Source organism: Zonotrichia albicollis, chromosome Z (assembly GCF_047830755.1).
Source record: "Zonotrichia albicollis isolate bZonAlb1 chromosome Z, bZonAlb1.hap1, whole genome shotgun sequence".
In the NCBI taxonomy this organism is placed as follows: domain Eukaryota; kingdom Metazoa; phylum Chordata; class Aves; order Passeriformes; family Passerellidae; genus Zonotrichia; species Zonotrichia albicollis.
In genome coordinates, this window is record NC_133860.1 from 57,428,312 (window position 1) to 57,445,536 (window position 17,225).

General features: G+C 39.1%; 1 protein-coding gene across 2 annotated transcripts in view; it reads left to right on the forward strand.

Annotated features, from left to right (window-relative positions):
- Window positions 1-1,019: 1,019 nt before the first annotated feature.
- The window catches only part of LRRC2 (leucine rich repeat containing 2), a 76,729-nt gene continuing 60,523 nt past the window's right edge, over window positions 1,020-17,225 (forward strand). Inside the window, exons 1-2 of one of the 2 annotated variants that reach the window (XM_005489821.4) lie at window positions 1,020-1,156; window positions 13,620-13,765. In XM_005489821.4, the coding sequence (XP_005489878.1) occupies window positions 13,641-13,765 (125 nt within the window). In that variant the 5' untranslated portion in view covers window positions 1,020-1,156; window positions 13,620-13,640. Of the gene's footprint in view, window positions 1,157-13,619; window positions 13,766-17,225 lie in introns of those variants that run through there. The other variant, XM_074532644.1, reaches the window with a different exon arrangement.

Consider the following 17,225-nt stretch of genomic DNA (forward strand, 5'->3'; position numbering starts at 1 on the left):
CACTTCCTTCCTTCCTTCCTTCCGCCACTTCCTTCCTTCCTTCCGCCACTTCCTTCCTTCCTTCCGCCACTTCCTTCCGCCACTTCCTTCCGCCACTTCCTTCCGCCACTTCCTTCCTTCCTTCCGCCACTTCCTTCCTTCCGCCACTTCCTTCCGCCACTTCCTTCCGCCACTTCCTTCCGCCACTTCCTTCCGCACTTCCTTCCACCACTTCCTTCCTTCCTCCCTCCCTCCCTCCCTGCCTCCCTGCCTCCCTGCCTCCCTGCCTCCCTGCCTCCCTACCTCCCTGCCTGCCTCCCTGCCTCCCATCATTTTCTAATTAGAAATGTATGGGATTATTTCATTAAAGGTACAATCAGAAAATGTCAAACATTCATGCTGAAATGTCAGGGAGGGCCATGAAGGTCCTGATGGGCTTCTGTGTCCATGTCCATCTTCCCTCTTGCATCCCAGGACCTATTCCTTTTGCCCATGGCTCACATCAGCTCCTTGAGCTCATCAGCCCCTGCCCTGGCAATGCTGATCCTGCAGCAAGATGATCTCTGGCTGCCCACAGCCCTGCCCTTCTAACAATAAGCAGGAATACAAGTGACAAGTGTTGTTCTAAAAAAGGTGAGCCACCATCAGCAAGAAAAATCAGATTTTGCTGTAAACCAATCAGTCATGCAAACTGCATGGTAATAGTCTGTGTACCCATGTGTATATTTATTTGAGAATCGAATGGACACGGAAAGGAAAAGGTAGCTAGAGGAATAAGGAAAAGGCATACTAGAGGAATTCAGACTGTATATGCATTTTTCTTTTATTCTCCTTGCCCTTTGCTGACAAATATACATGAATATGAGTAATATTAGCTCTGTCACACTTCCCTTGAAGCAAATGAGATGCTGTCCTAGCACTGTTGTTTCCATCCTGTGTTGACTCATGCAGTGCAGACACTTTATCCTGCCCGTGTCTCTGCTGTAAGACCACAGATCATGTTATCACGTTACAAATATAGCATATTAGTACATCTGGAAGGCTAGTCACGCTGCAGGGTTCAGACAGATCTGGCTGGCCATGAGCTGTGCTATGCTATAAACAACCTCAGTGTCCCACATTGAATAACTGCACAGCGCACTCAGGAGCTCTGGACACTTGTGTTCTTTAGTAGTAGGTAAGTGACAGTTTTGCTGATTATTGTGTTTCTTCAGATGTGTGGGGTCAAGGTGGAAAATGGCAGGAAGAGTGAGAAGTAGCTATCAGGTTGCTCTGGTTTGGCTGCGGATCTTTGAAAACTAATGCATATGGGAAAAGCAGTTGAAACAGAGAGCAGTATGTTTGGTGGGTATCTTAAAGAGAGTGAGATTCACCCCCTGCATAGTTCCTGTAAATAGATTTACGCTTGTGACAAATCCAAACTTTATAATTTAGGAAACCTTTCAAGTTCTACTCTGTGACTCAGTTATAATAAACCATTGCTATTTCATCTCAAGGACATATGCTGGTGTGAGAATTTCTGGTTTCAAGAAAAAAAATGGTTTGAGAGGTCAGTCATTTATCTTTGCTGTCTGTCAGAATTTACAGTGGAATTTAAAAAGAGTTATAGAACTTCAGTTTCTGAAGGCTACTTACACTTAATCTAACTGGCATAGGAAATACAGCCCGCTACATCTTTTGAGAACACAGCCTATCATTTAAAGTCAAATATTGTCATTATTGCTGTTGTTGCTACCACAAGCATTTATGTGCTATCATTGACATATTATTTTCTGTAGGTTAAGAGGTACTGACCAGCTTTCTTCCTCTGAACAGCAGTTAATTGAGCACAGTTTCAAGAATCATGGATGGATGATAATGCTCATTAAGCAAAGAGGTAGATCATACCAAAGAGTTTCACTCACTTGGCTCTCATCAGATAGAAGGCAAAAGTGGAGAATTATTCCAAAGGTGTCCAGCTCTCAATGTCACCTGTGTCTCCTCTCCACAGATGAGGGAAAGACTAAAGAGACAGCTGGGGTGAGGGAACTGATGAAATACAGATGCCACCTCATGACTGAGTGGTGGGGTTTAGGCCATTAGAGCTAAAATAAGTTGACTGCAGGAGTAGTTGAAAGCAGTATCATCTCTAGTTTATCTATATAATCTACCATCTTAAATCACAAAATTTAACACCTTTGCAGTTGGCTGTGACCATTTTACTCATTATACAGGTAATGATATTGTCTCTAACACTGGAAATAGGACTGCTGTAGGTCAGACATAGGTTTTTGTTCTCCTTCTGAGGTAGAGGCAGATGACAGGACTGAATTCTTAGATCAATACATTCAAAATGCACCCCCCCTCCCCGCCCCTTCAGGGAGAAAAAGAAAATGATATATTTTGAGGGTTTTTAATTAATGTCAGTTAGGACAGAGAGTCTAAAATAACATTTATGGTGTTGTCATTCACAGAGGTAAGGGTACATGAAAGGTAAGTAAGAGTAGCCTCAATTCTCGGGAATTGTTCAGGAACCTTAAGACAAATAAGAAATCAATGAAACATTGTGTTAAAAACCACAATGGATGTGAAACAAGTTTTAGAAACCTGAGAGTGTAATGTTATGGTTAAATTAAGACAATCTAATAGTATATGAAAGCCTCAGTGTTTTGTTCAGTGACAAAGAATGCAAATTTATTTGCCATGGGTCTATGTATGAGAAGTGAAGGGGGATCTCTCTAATCAGTTCTTAAAACATGTTTTCAGTTTCCCAGGATTCTGTTGTATACAGTCCAAGACAATTGTTTACACCTGCTGGCTACAGCTACAGGCATAGGTTCAGCACCTTCACCAATACATAATACACTTTTGAGCTGTTTTTCCTTTGATAAGAAACAACCTCAAAATACATGCCCATTTCAAATACATCATTCCTCTCTCAGTCTTAAGAGAATTAGACCTCTCCTCAGCAATATCCAGGAAAAAAAAAAAGAGAAAAAGAATGGATTTTTGTCAGAGACATCAGTCCAGTGTTTCATTAGCTTCATTGTCAGTGGAAGAATAATTAGTCAGCTCACTGAAGTGCTAGGGGAATACATCTGTAATAAATCCCCTTGCATATGTAACATCTATCATGCTTGATGGCAAACATATTAGTGTTACAAGAGTTGAGAAAGTATAAGGAATATTGTAATTCAGCTGCTAATTAATCCATAATTAAAGACCTAATTAATGAATAACCCTGTGAAAAACAGCTAAAAATCAAGATGTGAAGACTGCAGTGATAAAGAGGACTCTTGTTTGTGAGACTGTTTAATTTACATCTAAAATAGGAACTGATTAATGAAAACCGTCAGTAAAGCATTATGCTGCAGTACTGGACAAAAAGAAATATGCACATAAAAATGTGTGGAAACCAAGTTCAGCTCTTGCATATCTGTTTTTAATTTTATAGTGTTCATAGTTATTTTTACCTGAGTTATAATGAGTAAGTTAATAAAAAGATATGTTTCCTCTTAGCTGGGGATTGTAAACAAGGCAAACATTATTTATTTGTGTATGAAAGAGGCTAATGTCAGATCCTATTCATAAATGTCTCTTCCACAGAGTAGCTAAAGAAGAAAACTAAAAAAAGACCTTAATTCATCAAAGCGTTCATGATTAAGCTCCATGATACAGAAAGACACTAATTTCAGAAATTAACTACACTGAAAGTTGGACTAATTAATAGCTTGAAAGTGTCACTGTCTGTGTTTGTTTATGTAGGAGCCAGCTGGCTGAGACTGTACTCTTGAGAGAGCAGGAAGGAACATTTCAAACTCCCAAAACATCTGGGCTCATGTCCAGGTGTCAGGACTGCCTTCTCCAGCCTTGCAGCAGATTGTCCCTTTCCTCTTGTGTTTATTCTGTGCTGTAGCTACATTTATTGGATCTCTGGGGACCCAGGCCTTCAGGGGGACACCCACTGTGATCCATCACATTGCCCTGCCCACATATTCCCCAGGACCCAGCAATCACATGCATGCATGCGTATGTGCTCTGAAACACAATCTATCTTGGATCCCAGACCTCAGACTCTCACTGTCAAATCTGCTCTTTTGGCGAGACTGGTGACAGCTAAACAAACCAGATTAGCAGGAAGGATAATTCCTTGCTGGTGTAGAACAATAAGAGATTGTTACTAGAAGCAAAACAAGGTAGGGAGGAGCAAGTTCCCACTTTGCAGTTCTCTCCCACTCCTCAAGCATCACAGAGAAGCACTACCCCACTTACAAGCTGTGCTCAGTTAGCAAAATACAGTTGTATAGGGTGAACATTGCCACAATCTCTGTTGCTCTTTCAATCACAGCATGTTCCTCTAATTTAATCTTTTCCTGATAACATAAAAAATGTGTTCAGTTGCTATCCAAATGTCAGGTTTCCTCTGAATTATTTAAGAACTTGAGAGATAAATGACTTGATGATTCCAAATCACAGTGTGAGTGAGCTTATTTCCTAAGAAATTATTTGCAGCATTGGTAGGAAATATTTCACTCATACTTCCCCCCATGTAATCCTGCCAGTAATACTCATTAGAGTGCAGCAGATCTCCCACAGTGATTATCTGAAATAAAAAAGGCCCAAGTGAGCCAGGTTGTTAAGCAAATTGAAGAAACCAAAACATTAATAATTTAATAACTCACGTAAAAAGCAGAGGAAATTATACACAGAGCTGTGCTTTAGGACAGCCAGGTGCCATGTGAAATTAGGAGAGCTGTTAACAGAGACTAATACTGGCTGTATCTGTAGTCTCAAAACTATGTTGGACTCTTTCAGACTCAAGAATCAGGTCTTGTTCTACAGAATACTGTGCACACACAAGTTGGCCAGCATTAACACTAATCCCAGCTATGTTCAGAGAACTTGAAACTCTACTGTAATAAAGCCAATGCAATTTTGACTTATCACTGGCTGTATTCTACCCACTACAGAGAAGACAGATAATACTGGTAAACAGGGAGGAGCTGAGAAGAGTTTGGTACAGTTAATCTGCCAAAGTATGGCAGACCACAGAGTCATCATATCTAAGAATACTTCTCTTGTGCTCCACTATTTTTGTTTTTAAAGAAGACCTTGCCTTGTCTTTATTTTTTTTTTTGTTTGTTTGGAGTTTTTTTTTTTAGTATGCTTCTCAAGGTATTTATGAATTGATTGATCTATCTCAGATGCTGAGATAAGTGCAGAAAGGCTGGAAACTGTTCTTTCAATGAAGTTGCTGATTTGAAAAGCACTTTTTATCTGTGGAAGGCCTTCCATCCAGAATTCAGTGTTGATTTTATCTCATATATCCTTAAACACTTTTTTAAAGATTGGGTAGTCCGTGGCACCTTGTGGTGCAAGTGCAGGTGATGGAGACGAAACTCCTTCAGCATTAAACACCAGGAGCTCCCAAAAGGCATCCTAATTTTGAGACTTAGTTGCCTTCAGTGGTCCTCCATACTCAGGTTGGTGACGCTTCTAGAGGTATTGAAAATCATAAATTTCCCCCTTTATTTCCCCCTTAAGCCAAGGGGGGGGAAAAAAAAAAAAAAAGATAAAGGAAAAAACCCAGTCATCAAATGCTTGCTCAGGGTTCAGAGATCAAGTGGAAACAAACACAAGTGGTCACAAGATCACTGCTGCTATCAAGGATGGCTGTGGTAGCATCTGTGGCAGACCTGCAAACAAGAGTTGGAGATACAAACATCTGAAAGGAGCAAGGGCATTTAGGGCACAGCACTAAACCTCTCCAGTTTTACTGAAGAGCTGACATATGAAGTATGTGTATATTTGTAACAACAACATGAATAACAATAAATAAAAAATAATACAAACTATGGGCATTACAAGGTGGTTATCTTCTTTTCCAACTTATATATTTTCATCTCCTTGCTGAAGAGAGTCTGTTTCATGGCTTCTGAGTACTCCTACTATTTAAAAAAGAATCTCTGAAATAGATGCTAGAGACCAGTCTGCCTACTTTTAGGTGAATTTATACAATAAAATAAAATAAATGATAATATAAATGATAAAATAAAAAAAATCCATGCAGATACTTAGGCAGATGCTTTTACTAGCAATAATATTTGGTATTAGTATTATATCATTTAAATAAAAACATATAATGAGTATCATCCCTAATATTGTTGTATTTTGCCAGTTAATCCTCCAAATGCTTAAGAGCATCCAAATGCTCCAAATGCCCAATATCATTATACACATGAGGACTGTGTTTGATTTTAATAGCCCTATTTATAAATACATTTAAATGAATAAAGTTTCTGCAAGATTAAGGAAAGGTGTTCTCTTTTTTCTAAGAACAGAAATTGCACATAAGTGTCTGGAAAGGCAGTTTTTCTGCTTTATGTTTGTAGGGATAGCTCTCAGCAATAGGGCACCCAAACCCAAATGCTGGCAGAAAAAGAATGCTGTTACAGACAAATGCTCCTTCTCACCTCAGCTGGCCCAAAGAAGTGGCAGATTATTAAATTCACTTGATAAGAAGATGGGTCTTGGTATTGAGATGGGGCCTGCAATAGGAAGAGTCAGAGAGAATTTCTTTGTAGGGGAGGGGCTTGGTAATGTGTTCTAGTGAAGGCACAGAACGCTGGAATGATGACATTGAGAATATTTTGCAGGCTATTGTATCTTGAACTGATAGTACATCCCTGGGGACAGAAAGAATTGTGGTTTATAATGTAGAAGGAAAATTCTAGTTACAGAGATTGCTGTGATTTCCTTATTGATAAAAAAAAGTTGACATAACCTGCTGGTTGAGGAAGAGATGCAAAGGCCATGGTGTTCAAAGGGACTTTTTTATTCCCCCTCCTCCTAAAAAAAGCCTAAAGAGCAGGAAGGAGTGAAGCCAAAAAAAAAATTTTTCCTCTGCCACTAATGCAAGTTTCTCTGGTTGCAAACTCTCATATCACCTTGCCAAGTACTGCAATGCTTATTAGAAAAAAAAAGCTATTTTTAAAATTTTGAGATGATTTTATTTATTTATTTATTTATTTATTTATTTACCTAAAAGTATTTCCTTAAATTAACGTGTAGCTGCTTCTGAAGGGAAAATCTTAGAATAGCTAAAAAAAAAAAAAATCCTGAATGGCCAGCTCTGTTTCTGAGCTAATCATTACAAAGAAGACAAGATCAGTTTGACTTCCCGGTATGTTGCTTTTTAAGGATATTGATTAAGGTCTTGCAGATAACCTCTTGGGAGGTGTAAATGGCTAGGGATAAGATTATTTGCTTCCATAAATATGCACAGAGGACCAGTTTCTCCATATATAATTCTCTTGTAAATGACATTGCCTTCTTTTTGTGTTCCTGAATCCCTTTTCCCCTGGAAAGTGCTGTACGTTAATTATCATATGTTACTGAATAGCCTTGTTTTGTGGCCTATCTCACTAATAACTAAAAAGACTGATAAATATTATAACCATGCATCATCTAAGAAAGGTGTGCTGATGATCTGCAGCATGATTTAGATGCAGATGTTACTTAAGATGACTTTAAGTGGCAAACTCAGTGTAGTTATGAAGTAAGATCTTGCAAATGCAGGTCATGACTGCTTTTGTGGACAGGACTTATCCTTAATGAAAGCAAGGGTGCCTGTTTCTTGGGTAAGAAATAGTTTTTAGCTTTTCACTTAGTGCCATATGAGTGGGTGACGTAATCCTCACAAGTATGACAAAAGCTTGTCCTTAATGATCATGTGTAAGCATGGGATGAGAAAGAAGCAGTGCTGAATTAAAAATGATGGGTAAATTGGAAGAGGAGGAGTGCTGCTGGGTGTACAGAACCATATGACTGCTTTGAGCAGAGCAGTCAGACAAGGTGACCTCTAGAGGTCCTGTCTAACTTCACTGTGGTTTCTGACAATGAACAAAATTATAACAGTGATTCCCTGTGAATAGCCTAAGTATGGGAGGAAAAATAGCTGTGTCTCTAGTTGAAGCTAAGAAGTTAGAAAGAAGGGTATGACTGAGATTTTTCTCTATCCAAATGTAGTTTACCACCTGTGAATAATAGATGATAGTTTTAAGTTTTCCTCTACAAGCCTAATCTGATGTTGGAAGAAAGAAACTACTGTGTATGAATTTGAATATGTATTTTTAGAAATCAAAATCATTATTAGTAGTTGCTTCTTCTGTGATAAATTCTTGCCATGCATGAGTAGGTATCCTGAAGAACCTATAGTTAGTATCAGTTAAGCATAGCTTTAGCCAGTTTTCCTTCCTGGGCAATATCTCATCATTAGGAAAATGACGGCGTCTGAATTTTGGCAAATATATATTCTGCCATCATGCTTGATACTTTATGCCCATTTTTTAGACAAGGATATAGGATAAAGCAACATCCTGGTGAAGATTGCTAGGTGACCTTTTCAGAGCTGTAGATGTCAAAAAGCATTTCACATTTGTCCTGATACATATTTCTAAAGCCTTAGTCACCCTGTAATCTGATCAGGATTTGTGGCTTTGCTCCTTCTGAAGAGATTAATTCTGAGGTGTTATGATGGACAGCTCTCATCTCCCACCCAAGTTTGTCCTCTGCTTGGTTTTACCATAGAAAACCTCACAATACCTTGCTGCTTAGTGCAACATGTGGATAAAAGCTATACATGGATAAAACCAATATGTGGATAAAATGAACTTTTCCAACTTGGTGTTTAATAAATCAGTGTCTCAATAAAGAACAGATGACTTAACCTGTGAGACAGGAAGGTGAGAAACGAGTCAAGGAAAAGGAGTGCTTCCACAGTCTATTCATACTCTCTGTTGATTAAGGCCATCTAGTTCCAACAAAGGTCAAGTGTCCAGCTGCAACTTCACTGTCTCACAACAACTCAGCTTCTGCAACAGCCTTTCTACCAAAACACACTTCTATGAATTGGTCTATTAAAATGAATTAGATCCTGCAGAGTGACTGCTGGTCTGCAGTTACTGTGAGGGGTGAAGTCCTTGTCACTGGCTTGCTTTCTCCTGTAAGCAGAGGTGAACATTTTATTTTATGAGGTAAACAGTTCCTGTAAATTAGTAGTGAATATGTTTTAGAAGGACAAACCTTTTCACAGAGAATAAGGTCGCTGTTTTAATTACACTGTTTTAATGGGCTTTTGACTCAGCTGCTATAAGCTGTTAGTTCCAGATAGGTTAGGAACCATTTTTGCCTCATTTTAAGTGCTAGCAAAGATAAACAAGCAATAGGTGCAGCTTTATGAACAACAAAGATTACATTTAATATAAACATCCTAACATACAGAAGACTATGTAAATAGAATGATACTGGTCTCTGACCAGTTTTGAGCCAATACTTGTTGGTATTTGAGAGGGCTCTTCTTATTGAGATGGCTAATAATGTGAGAAGGTAGGTACCTTTGCTCTGGATGTACCTATGCATAATTCTTTTTAGTCCATGCCGTGCATTTTCCAGAGGACATGAGGGTGTTTTCCTGGCTCAGAATAAATTATTCCTTTGTATGCTATGTATTACAGAGGGATGTGAAGGGGGTGAAAGAGAAAATGTAGGTGAAAGGGGGTGAAAGAGAAAAGGGACCGTTGCAAAGTTGCAAGGGAAAAATACAGAGGGGAGAATAATTTCCCCTTTGTCCTCAATATTATAACAGATAAGGACAGATAATAAATAGCTCCAGCTGAAGGACACAATGCTTCGAAAAAATGATCACAGTAGCGTCAGAGGAAAAATTATAGACATGAGCTTGAAAACGCATAGGAAGGGGAGGATTGCTCTTTAACTGATAAGTAGATGGTCAAGAAGGGTTTTCTTCTCCTGTTTATTGTTGTAGTGTGTTGTTAAGTTTCTTGTGTTATTCCCCCAATTTATGTATTGTTCTCCCCTATTATGTGTAAAATGGGTTCGTTCCCCCAGTTTTTCCCGCCACTGCTATCCTGTCAGCTAAGTTGCAATAGTAACCGCTATTCATAGTTGTCGATGTGTAATTGCTTCTCCCCTGGTTTCCCTTATAAGTGAAAGTTGTTTCTTCCCTAGGTCCAGTCAATCACTCCTTTTCTCCTCCCAGGTTTCGAGAACCTTCTCCTCTCTGGAGATGGTGGTTGGCTGGGGTCCCAGGACACCTCCTTTACCTTTTGATTATTGGTCTCCATGGAGTGTCAGTTCTGTGAAGTTCATCCCCTCACCTTTCCCGATTGGTTTCGCCTGTACCCACCCCCCTCCTTTATAATCCTGTTTCACCCCCTATGGAAAAAACTTTTTCCCGGTTGGTTTCCCCGCGTTTGGATCCCGCAACACCTTCAATAAACCGATGTTTAACCCCCGGGAAATGGTCAGCTCCGTTCCTCTCCTATACCAGCGGTGTACGCCAGTCCGCAGCCAGCACAGCCCGAGGCCATCAGACGCCGAAGGGTGCTGGCCAGGAATTGCAGAGGGGCAATTCGCCCTCAGCTAGTCGGACACTAAACTTCGGGCCACATATGCCCTCCTCTGCAGTTTATTTTTTCCCCCTAAGCTTATAAACAGTATAATAAATGTGTTCTCTAATAAAACCACACAGAAAGTTTAAATAACTGACTTTCCTCTGTTGGTAATCTAGCTACAGTTTATGAGAGCCAGTATATTGTGATGATTGTATCCCCACTAGTGACTGTCAGCAAGAAAGTATAGTTCCACCTCTTTTATCAAGATTTGTTTGTGTACTTGCATTAGAGATTTAGTGAGTAATTAGTTCCCTATGTTAGTACTGAACCACTGTAAGGAACACCATCTTGTAAGTCATGCTGTGTTTCGCACCAAGAATGGATGGGTTGGACAGGACCTTAAAGATCATCCAGTTCCAGGACAGGGATGCCTTTCACTGGACTGGGTTGCTCAGACCCCCATCCTGCCTGCTCTTGAGCAGGGATAGGAAATCCACAGCTTCTCTGGGCAGCATGTTCCAGTGCCTCACCACACTCACAGTAAAGAGTATCTTTAGAATATCTAATCTAAACCATCTCTTTCAGTTTGAATCCATTCCCCCTTGTCTTATTATTACATGCTGTCTCCATCTTTCTTGCAGCCTTCCTTCAGGTACTGGACCGTTACAGTTACTCCAAAGTCTTCCCTCCTCCAGGCTAAATAATCCAAATTCTCCCAGTCTTTACTCAAAAGAGAGGTTTTCCATCCCTTTAATCGTCCTTCTCTAGACAAGCTCCAACAGGTCCATGTCTTTCCTGTGCTGAGGAACGTAGAGGAGGATGCAGCACTCCAGGCTGGCTCCTCACGAGAGTGGAATAAAAGGGAAGAATCCTCTCCCTCAACTGCTGACCATTCTTTTTGATGCACTCCAGGACATGTTTGGCTTTCTGGGCTGGGAGTGCCCATGGCTGGGTCATGTCCAGCCTCCCACCCACCAGCACCCCCAAGTCCTTCTGGGCTGGGCTGTTCTCCATCTGCTCATCCCCCAGCCTGTGTTTTAAGGGGTTGTCCTGACCCAGGTACAGCACCTCGCCCTTGGTCTCCTTGCACTTGCTCTTAGTGCAGCAAGTTGCACTTGTGCCAAGTGGGAAAGTGGAAAAATAAGTGGGATATTCCCATAGGCCCACTTCTCAAGCTTGTCCAGGTCCCTCTGGATGACATCCCATCTTTCAGGTGTAATAACAACACCACTCAGCTTGGTGTCCTCTACAAATTTGCTGAGAGTGCACTTAATCCTTTTGTGTATGTCATAAAGGAAGATATTGACTAGTACTGGTGCCAATACAGACTCCTGTGGGTCACCACTTGTCACTGATGTCCATCAGGACTCTGAGCTATTGACCACTACCCTCTAGACATGGCTGTCAGGCCAATTCCTTGCCCATCAAACAATCCACCTGCTGAATCCATGTCAAATTAGAGAGAAAGACATTGTGGCGAACTGTGTCAGAGGCTTTACAGAAATCCAGATACACGATATCTGTTGCCTTTCCCTTGTCCACTGCTGTAATCCCTCCATCACAGAAGGCCACTGGGTTGGTCAGGCAAGAGTTGCCCTTAGTGAAGCCCTGCTGACTATCCCAAATCATCTTCCTCGTCTCTCTGTGCCTCAGTATAGCTAGTAGGATGATCTGTTCCAGGACCTTCCCAGGTACAGAGGTGAAGCTGACAGTTTGGTAATGCCCAAGGTTCTCCTTTCTAACTTTTTAAAAGATGGATGCAGTGTTTCCCTTTTCCCCTCACCAGGGACTTCCCTTGACTTCCATGACTCTCTGGATATCAGGGAGATTGGCTTTGTCAACTACATCAGTCAGTTCCCTCAGAACTCTGATGTGCATTCATCAGACTCTAAAAATTTATGCATATTCAGATTCTTCAGATGATCATGAAACTGATATTGTGGGAGGGAATTTTTCTCTTCCAGTCCACATTCTGCAGTCCACCCAGTCAAGAAGGGTTGGAAAAGAGGTTGCCATTAAAGAATGAGTAACTAAGCTTTCTCTTTGTCCATTGTTACCAGTTTTACAGCATTTTATATCAGAAGAGGTGTATATTCTTTGAGCTTCCTTTTCTGGCTGACATCAGTTCCTAACTGTGTGCAGCCTGATACACTGATACCAAGCCTCTGACTATTGAAATGTGTTTCCGTATGTGTTGTGGTTTAGGAATTCCTAATTCCCTAATTTAGTGTTCCTACTCAAAACACACCAGACAATGTGCTGCTCTCTCACTGTGCCTGCCTTCCCCTGTAGCAGGATCAAGAGAAGAATGAAGGCCCAAAAAAGAAAAGATCATAGACTGAGATAAGAATGATTTAGTGGAAAAAACAATGAAATTAAAAAAAATAAACAGTAACAACAATACTAATAACAATGTACAGGACAGGTGAATGATTCACATGTGATTGCTCATTATGACCTGGTGTTATCTGACTGTGCACTCCAATAAAGTGGAAAAGGCAGGTGTGACTAACTTACCATGTGCTGAGGTGAAGAACCGCAGGGGCCTGGCCACCACTCTTCTGGCTGCTGCATAGTCAACCCTGCTGACTGGCCAGAATAAGGACATGTTAGTAAGTGGGGACCATGATGTGTTCACCAAACCTTGCCCGTGTCTTCTGCCTTAGGTGAATTTTTTTGTGTGTTGTGGGGCTGGTCTTTTGATGGCTTTCACAGATAAGCAGATACTTATGGGAACGCAGGAATTTCACAAATTCCATTGAAACAGGATAGCTTGAGGTCATAAAGATCAATACACAACAACTCCAGATGAAGTGCTTTTGCATGATTTAAAATGAATAAATTCTTTATGAGCATTCATTTTAATATTAGTCACAGAAATTATTAAAAATGCAAAGCCTTTAACGCTATTTTCATCAATGTTACTTAATCAAACCAGTATTTTTCTTGCAACTCTGTCTTCATCTTGAAAAGGAAAAAATGTAAGGAAAATTCAATATGTAGCTGTTGCCATGGATTTTATGTAGAAATGAATTGTATGCTACATTTTATGCTACATTGATGTATGCTACATTGGTTACTGCCGGCACAAAACCCTCGATAAATTGGACAAGATGGGAATCACACTAAGTTAATATTTCTTATGACTTCAGCTCTTTTCCCCAGACAATTTTAATGAAACCTGATAGTTTGGAGCTTTATTTTTCTCATTATTCCTTTTTCTGAAGAATTGGTTTGTTTTTGCAGGAGAAGCTTAATGTCAACAATATGGGGCATCAGGTGATAATATTTGACTTTTCTGTCATAAGAGGACTGTGGGAAACTCGAGTTAAGAAGAGCAAAGAACGTCAGAAGAAGGAGAAAGAAAGATTAGAACAAAGTGCATTGGAGAAGTAAGACAACTTTTGTGTTATTAATTTTAACCAAATATGTTCTTATTGTCCACTAACATTGCCATATACTAAATATAATAAGTAGAAATATATGTAACAAATATGATAAATATACTAAAAATAATTGTTGATTATTAAAATTTAGGGGTTTGGATTTGATTTCAATGACATCTTCCTTTTCTCACTTGATAGTTGGAGAAATGCAGCACAAACAATACTTATATTTCATTAGTTTCTGCTCTTTCCTATGTAGATCATGCTATATTAATGATATATTTTATTGTTAACCATAGACATAAATTGAAGAGAAAAATAACATATTTTTGTACCTTTTTTAATATACTGCATAAAAGTAGGAATTATAGAATTAGTGAACATATGCTCACAGGTTTCAATACTAAGAAATACTTTACGTATTTTATTGTGTTGAGAGAAGAAAGAAAAGTAGTTATTGAAGTGTACATATTCAATTGCATCTGAATAGGTAGTATCAAAGAGAATAAGAATTATTATGTTATTTTTTCTTGGGATATTAAAGAAGGCTTTGATTATAATGCTTACACCCAATGATAATTTTATTGCTTTTATTATACTGAATTTATATTTTTTCTAAACACTGTTTTGTTTCCCATAAGACACTGTTAAATATTAAACTGCATTGGAAAGTTTGAAAACATAGGATTTATCAATTTCCTCCCTCTGAGAAGAGAAAAAAATAGAAATCCCGTTCTGTTTTAAAGATAAAACACACAGGGTAAAGCAGTGCCCTTGTTTAAGAGCACAGTTGCATTGAACCTTTGAGTGGTGTTTCAGCACTCTCAGGACACCCTCACTAGTGGATTCTCACTGCCAGGGCAGCTGCACTGGCGACAGAGCAGGAGGAGACCGGGATAACACAGAGTCTGACCATCCTTTCCATGGGACCTTTCACTTCAAAACAGCCATAGCAGCAGTCTCGGTTTTCCCACCTCTACCAAAGCTTACAATAAAAACTGTAATCCTAACAAAAACAGGAGAAAAAAAAGGAAAAAAGAAGTTCACCCTTCAGATTGAATTCTCTAGCAAGGATAAGCATTCATTTTGGTGTGAGCTGTGTCCTGGGTACAAGTAGGATAGAGTTAGTTTTCTTCTTAGTAACTGGTACAGTGCTGTGTGTTGGATTTAGTATGAGAATAATTTTGATAACACACTGCTGTTTGGATTGTTGCTAAGTAGTGCTTATGCTAAGCCAAGGACTTTCCAGTGTTTCATTCTCTGCTAGTGAGGGGCTGAACAAAGAGCTGGCAGGACAGCTGACCTGAACATGATATTCCATACCATAGCACTTTCTTCTCACTATATAAATTGGTGGAATTGGCCAGAAGAGAGTGATTTTGCTTCTCAGAAATCAACTAGGAGTGTGTCAGCAGGTTGTGAGCAGTTGTATTTGACATAATTTATTTATCTTGGGTTTTCTTTCTCTCTTTTCATTATTATTATTGCAATGAGTATTAATATTATGATCATATTTTACTTTGTTTCTATTATTAAACTATTCTTAACTCAATGCTGAAGCGTTACTTTTTTATCCTGATTCCTCTGCCCAGGCAGATGCTGGGGGTGTTGGGGAGTAAATGTCTGTGTGGTACTTGGTTACCATTTGGGGTTAAGCCATCACAGCTGGATGTCTGCTGTTTCCCTTATGGTAGAAAGCACAAGTGAAAGGACTTGGGATTCAACTTGATCAAACCTTATTTCTGTTCTAATGTGGACAACATGTCAAAATTCCCCTGCCACTTTTTTTTTTTTTTTTTGGTTTTGCTTTTCTGTGGTGCAGAAGATAACTTTTGAGTTCACTAGTACAAAAGCAGATGATGCATGGTAAGTTCTCTTTGTAAGAGGGAATAAGAGCAGCCTTATGTCCTCTGAGGTAGCTAATTTGATCTCCCATGGCTTTTGTAGGTTAAGAATATGTTAAGAATAAGTTCTTATAGTGACTTGTCATTTCCATGAAACCAAAGCATTCGCCCTGTTTTTTTCTGCCTGTAGTTAATTATTTTAGACACACTTCTATGTGAAAGAGTGGAGCTTCACCGCTTTTTCTGCATTTTTTCCACTAATGAAGTCCAAATTAATTCTCTTATCTTCCCGTACCACTCAAAGATAGGAAATTTGAGATATAATGTACAGAAATAAGAGTTTCCAGGTGCACCTGCTGCATGTGCGAAGGATCTTTTTCTTCCTTTAAATAATTGCAATTTGTGTGTTGTACTTTGTTTAGTTGTGCGTCTTCATATACTCAGATTGCTTTCCACTTAGTTCTACTTGTAGAGCTCCTGGAAAAAAAAAAGGAGGAAATACATTAGATTTTGTCTCCTGAGTATGAGTGATCAGTATTTCACCCACTGAAGCAAATGGCAAAGTTCACGTTCATTGTCATGGTGCAGGCCTTATAGAATGGTCAAAGCTGATAGAATAATGGTCAAAGTAATAAGAATATTAGTAATAATATGCCAAATTCAGTTAAAAGAAAATCCTCTTTGTTTTATGAGGTGTGCAGTGACCACTGGCATTTAGGTCCTAAATGTCAGCTCACAAGTTATTTCTTACATGCTTTTCAGTGCTCTCAAATGTTGGACCAAAAATATGAGAACGCTTTGCTGATTTTTTGCTTGAAATATAGATAAAATTGTATTTCTAATTAAATAATAGAAGTAATGTTTCCATGTATAAATACATTTCATTATTTTATGGAGTTCTACATTGACTAAATTCAGGCATCATACTCAGGGATTAAAATTTTACTATGGTCGGGTAGGTCCACTGAAATCAATGCAAGTTCATACTGTGCCACAGTAAGAAAGTACTTTTGATCCAAAATGATTATTCCTGAAAGATATTTAGAGAGGGGACTTTCCTGAAATAAGACTACATTCTAGCATTTGAGGCTCTAGATATTCGCTTTTGTCAGAAGTCAGAGTGAATTCTTAATTAGTGTTGAAATTAATAGAGTTTCTCTGCAAATACACTCATGCAGCAGAGTTTGGAATCTGGCCTCTGGCCTTTGTGGCTGCTGTGGGTGGTTTCTTTTTTTTGGGTTTTTTTTGGAGTTTTTTGGTATTTGTTTCTGTTTTTGTGGGGTTTTTTTAAACATTTTTCCTCAAAGAGGTTATAATTTGCTAATGCCTTTGAGATTGTGTAGTTCCTTTATATGCAGTGTTACTATGTAAAATGACCTGATAATATGCAGTGAAATGTAATATGTATTATTCGAGGACAAACTCCCAGTCAGCCTCTAGGGACCTCTGTTTGCCTTGGGGCAAGGTAATTTAGTTCATGTAGCCTCATTAAACTGTAAATTGTAAGATAATTTTTGACAGAAGATTTTCTTCAGAGGAAAATCCCACAAATGAATGAAAAGTTTCAGCTGAGCATTAATGGTGAGGTCTTGTAAAGATTTGTTTACAAGGTAGATGTTTAA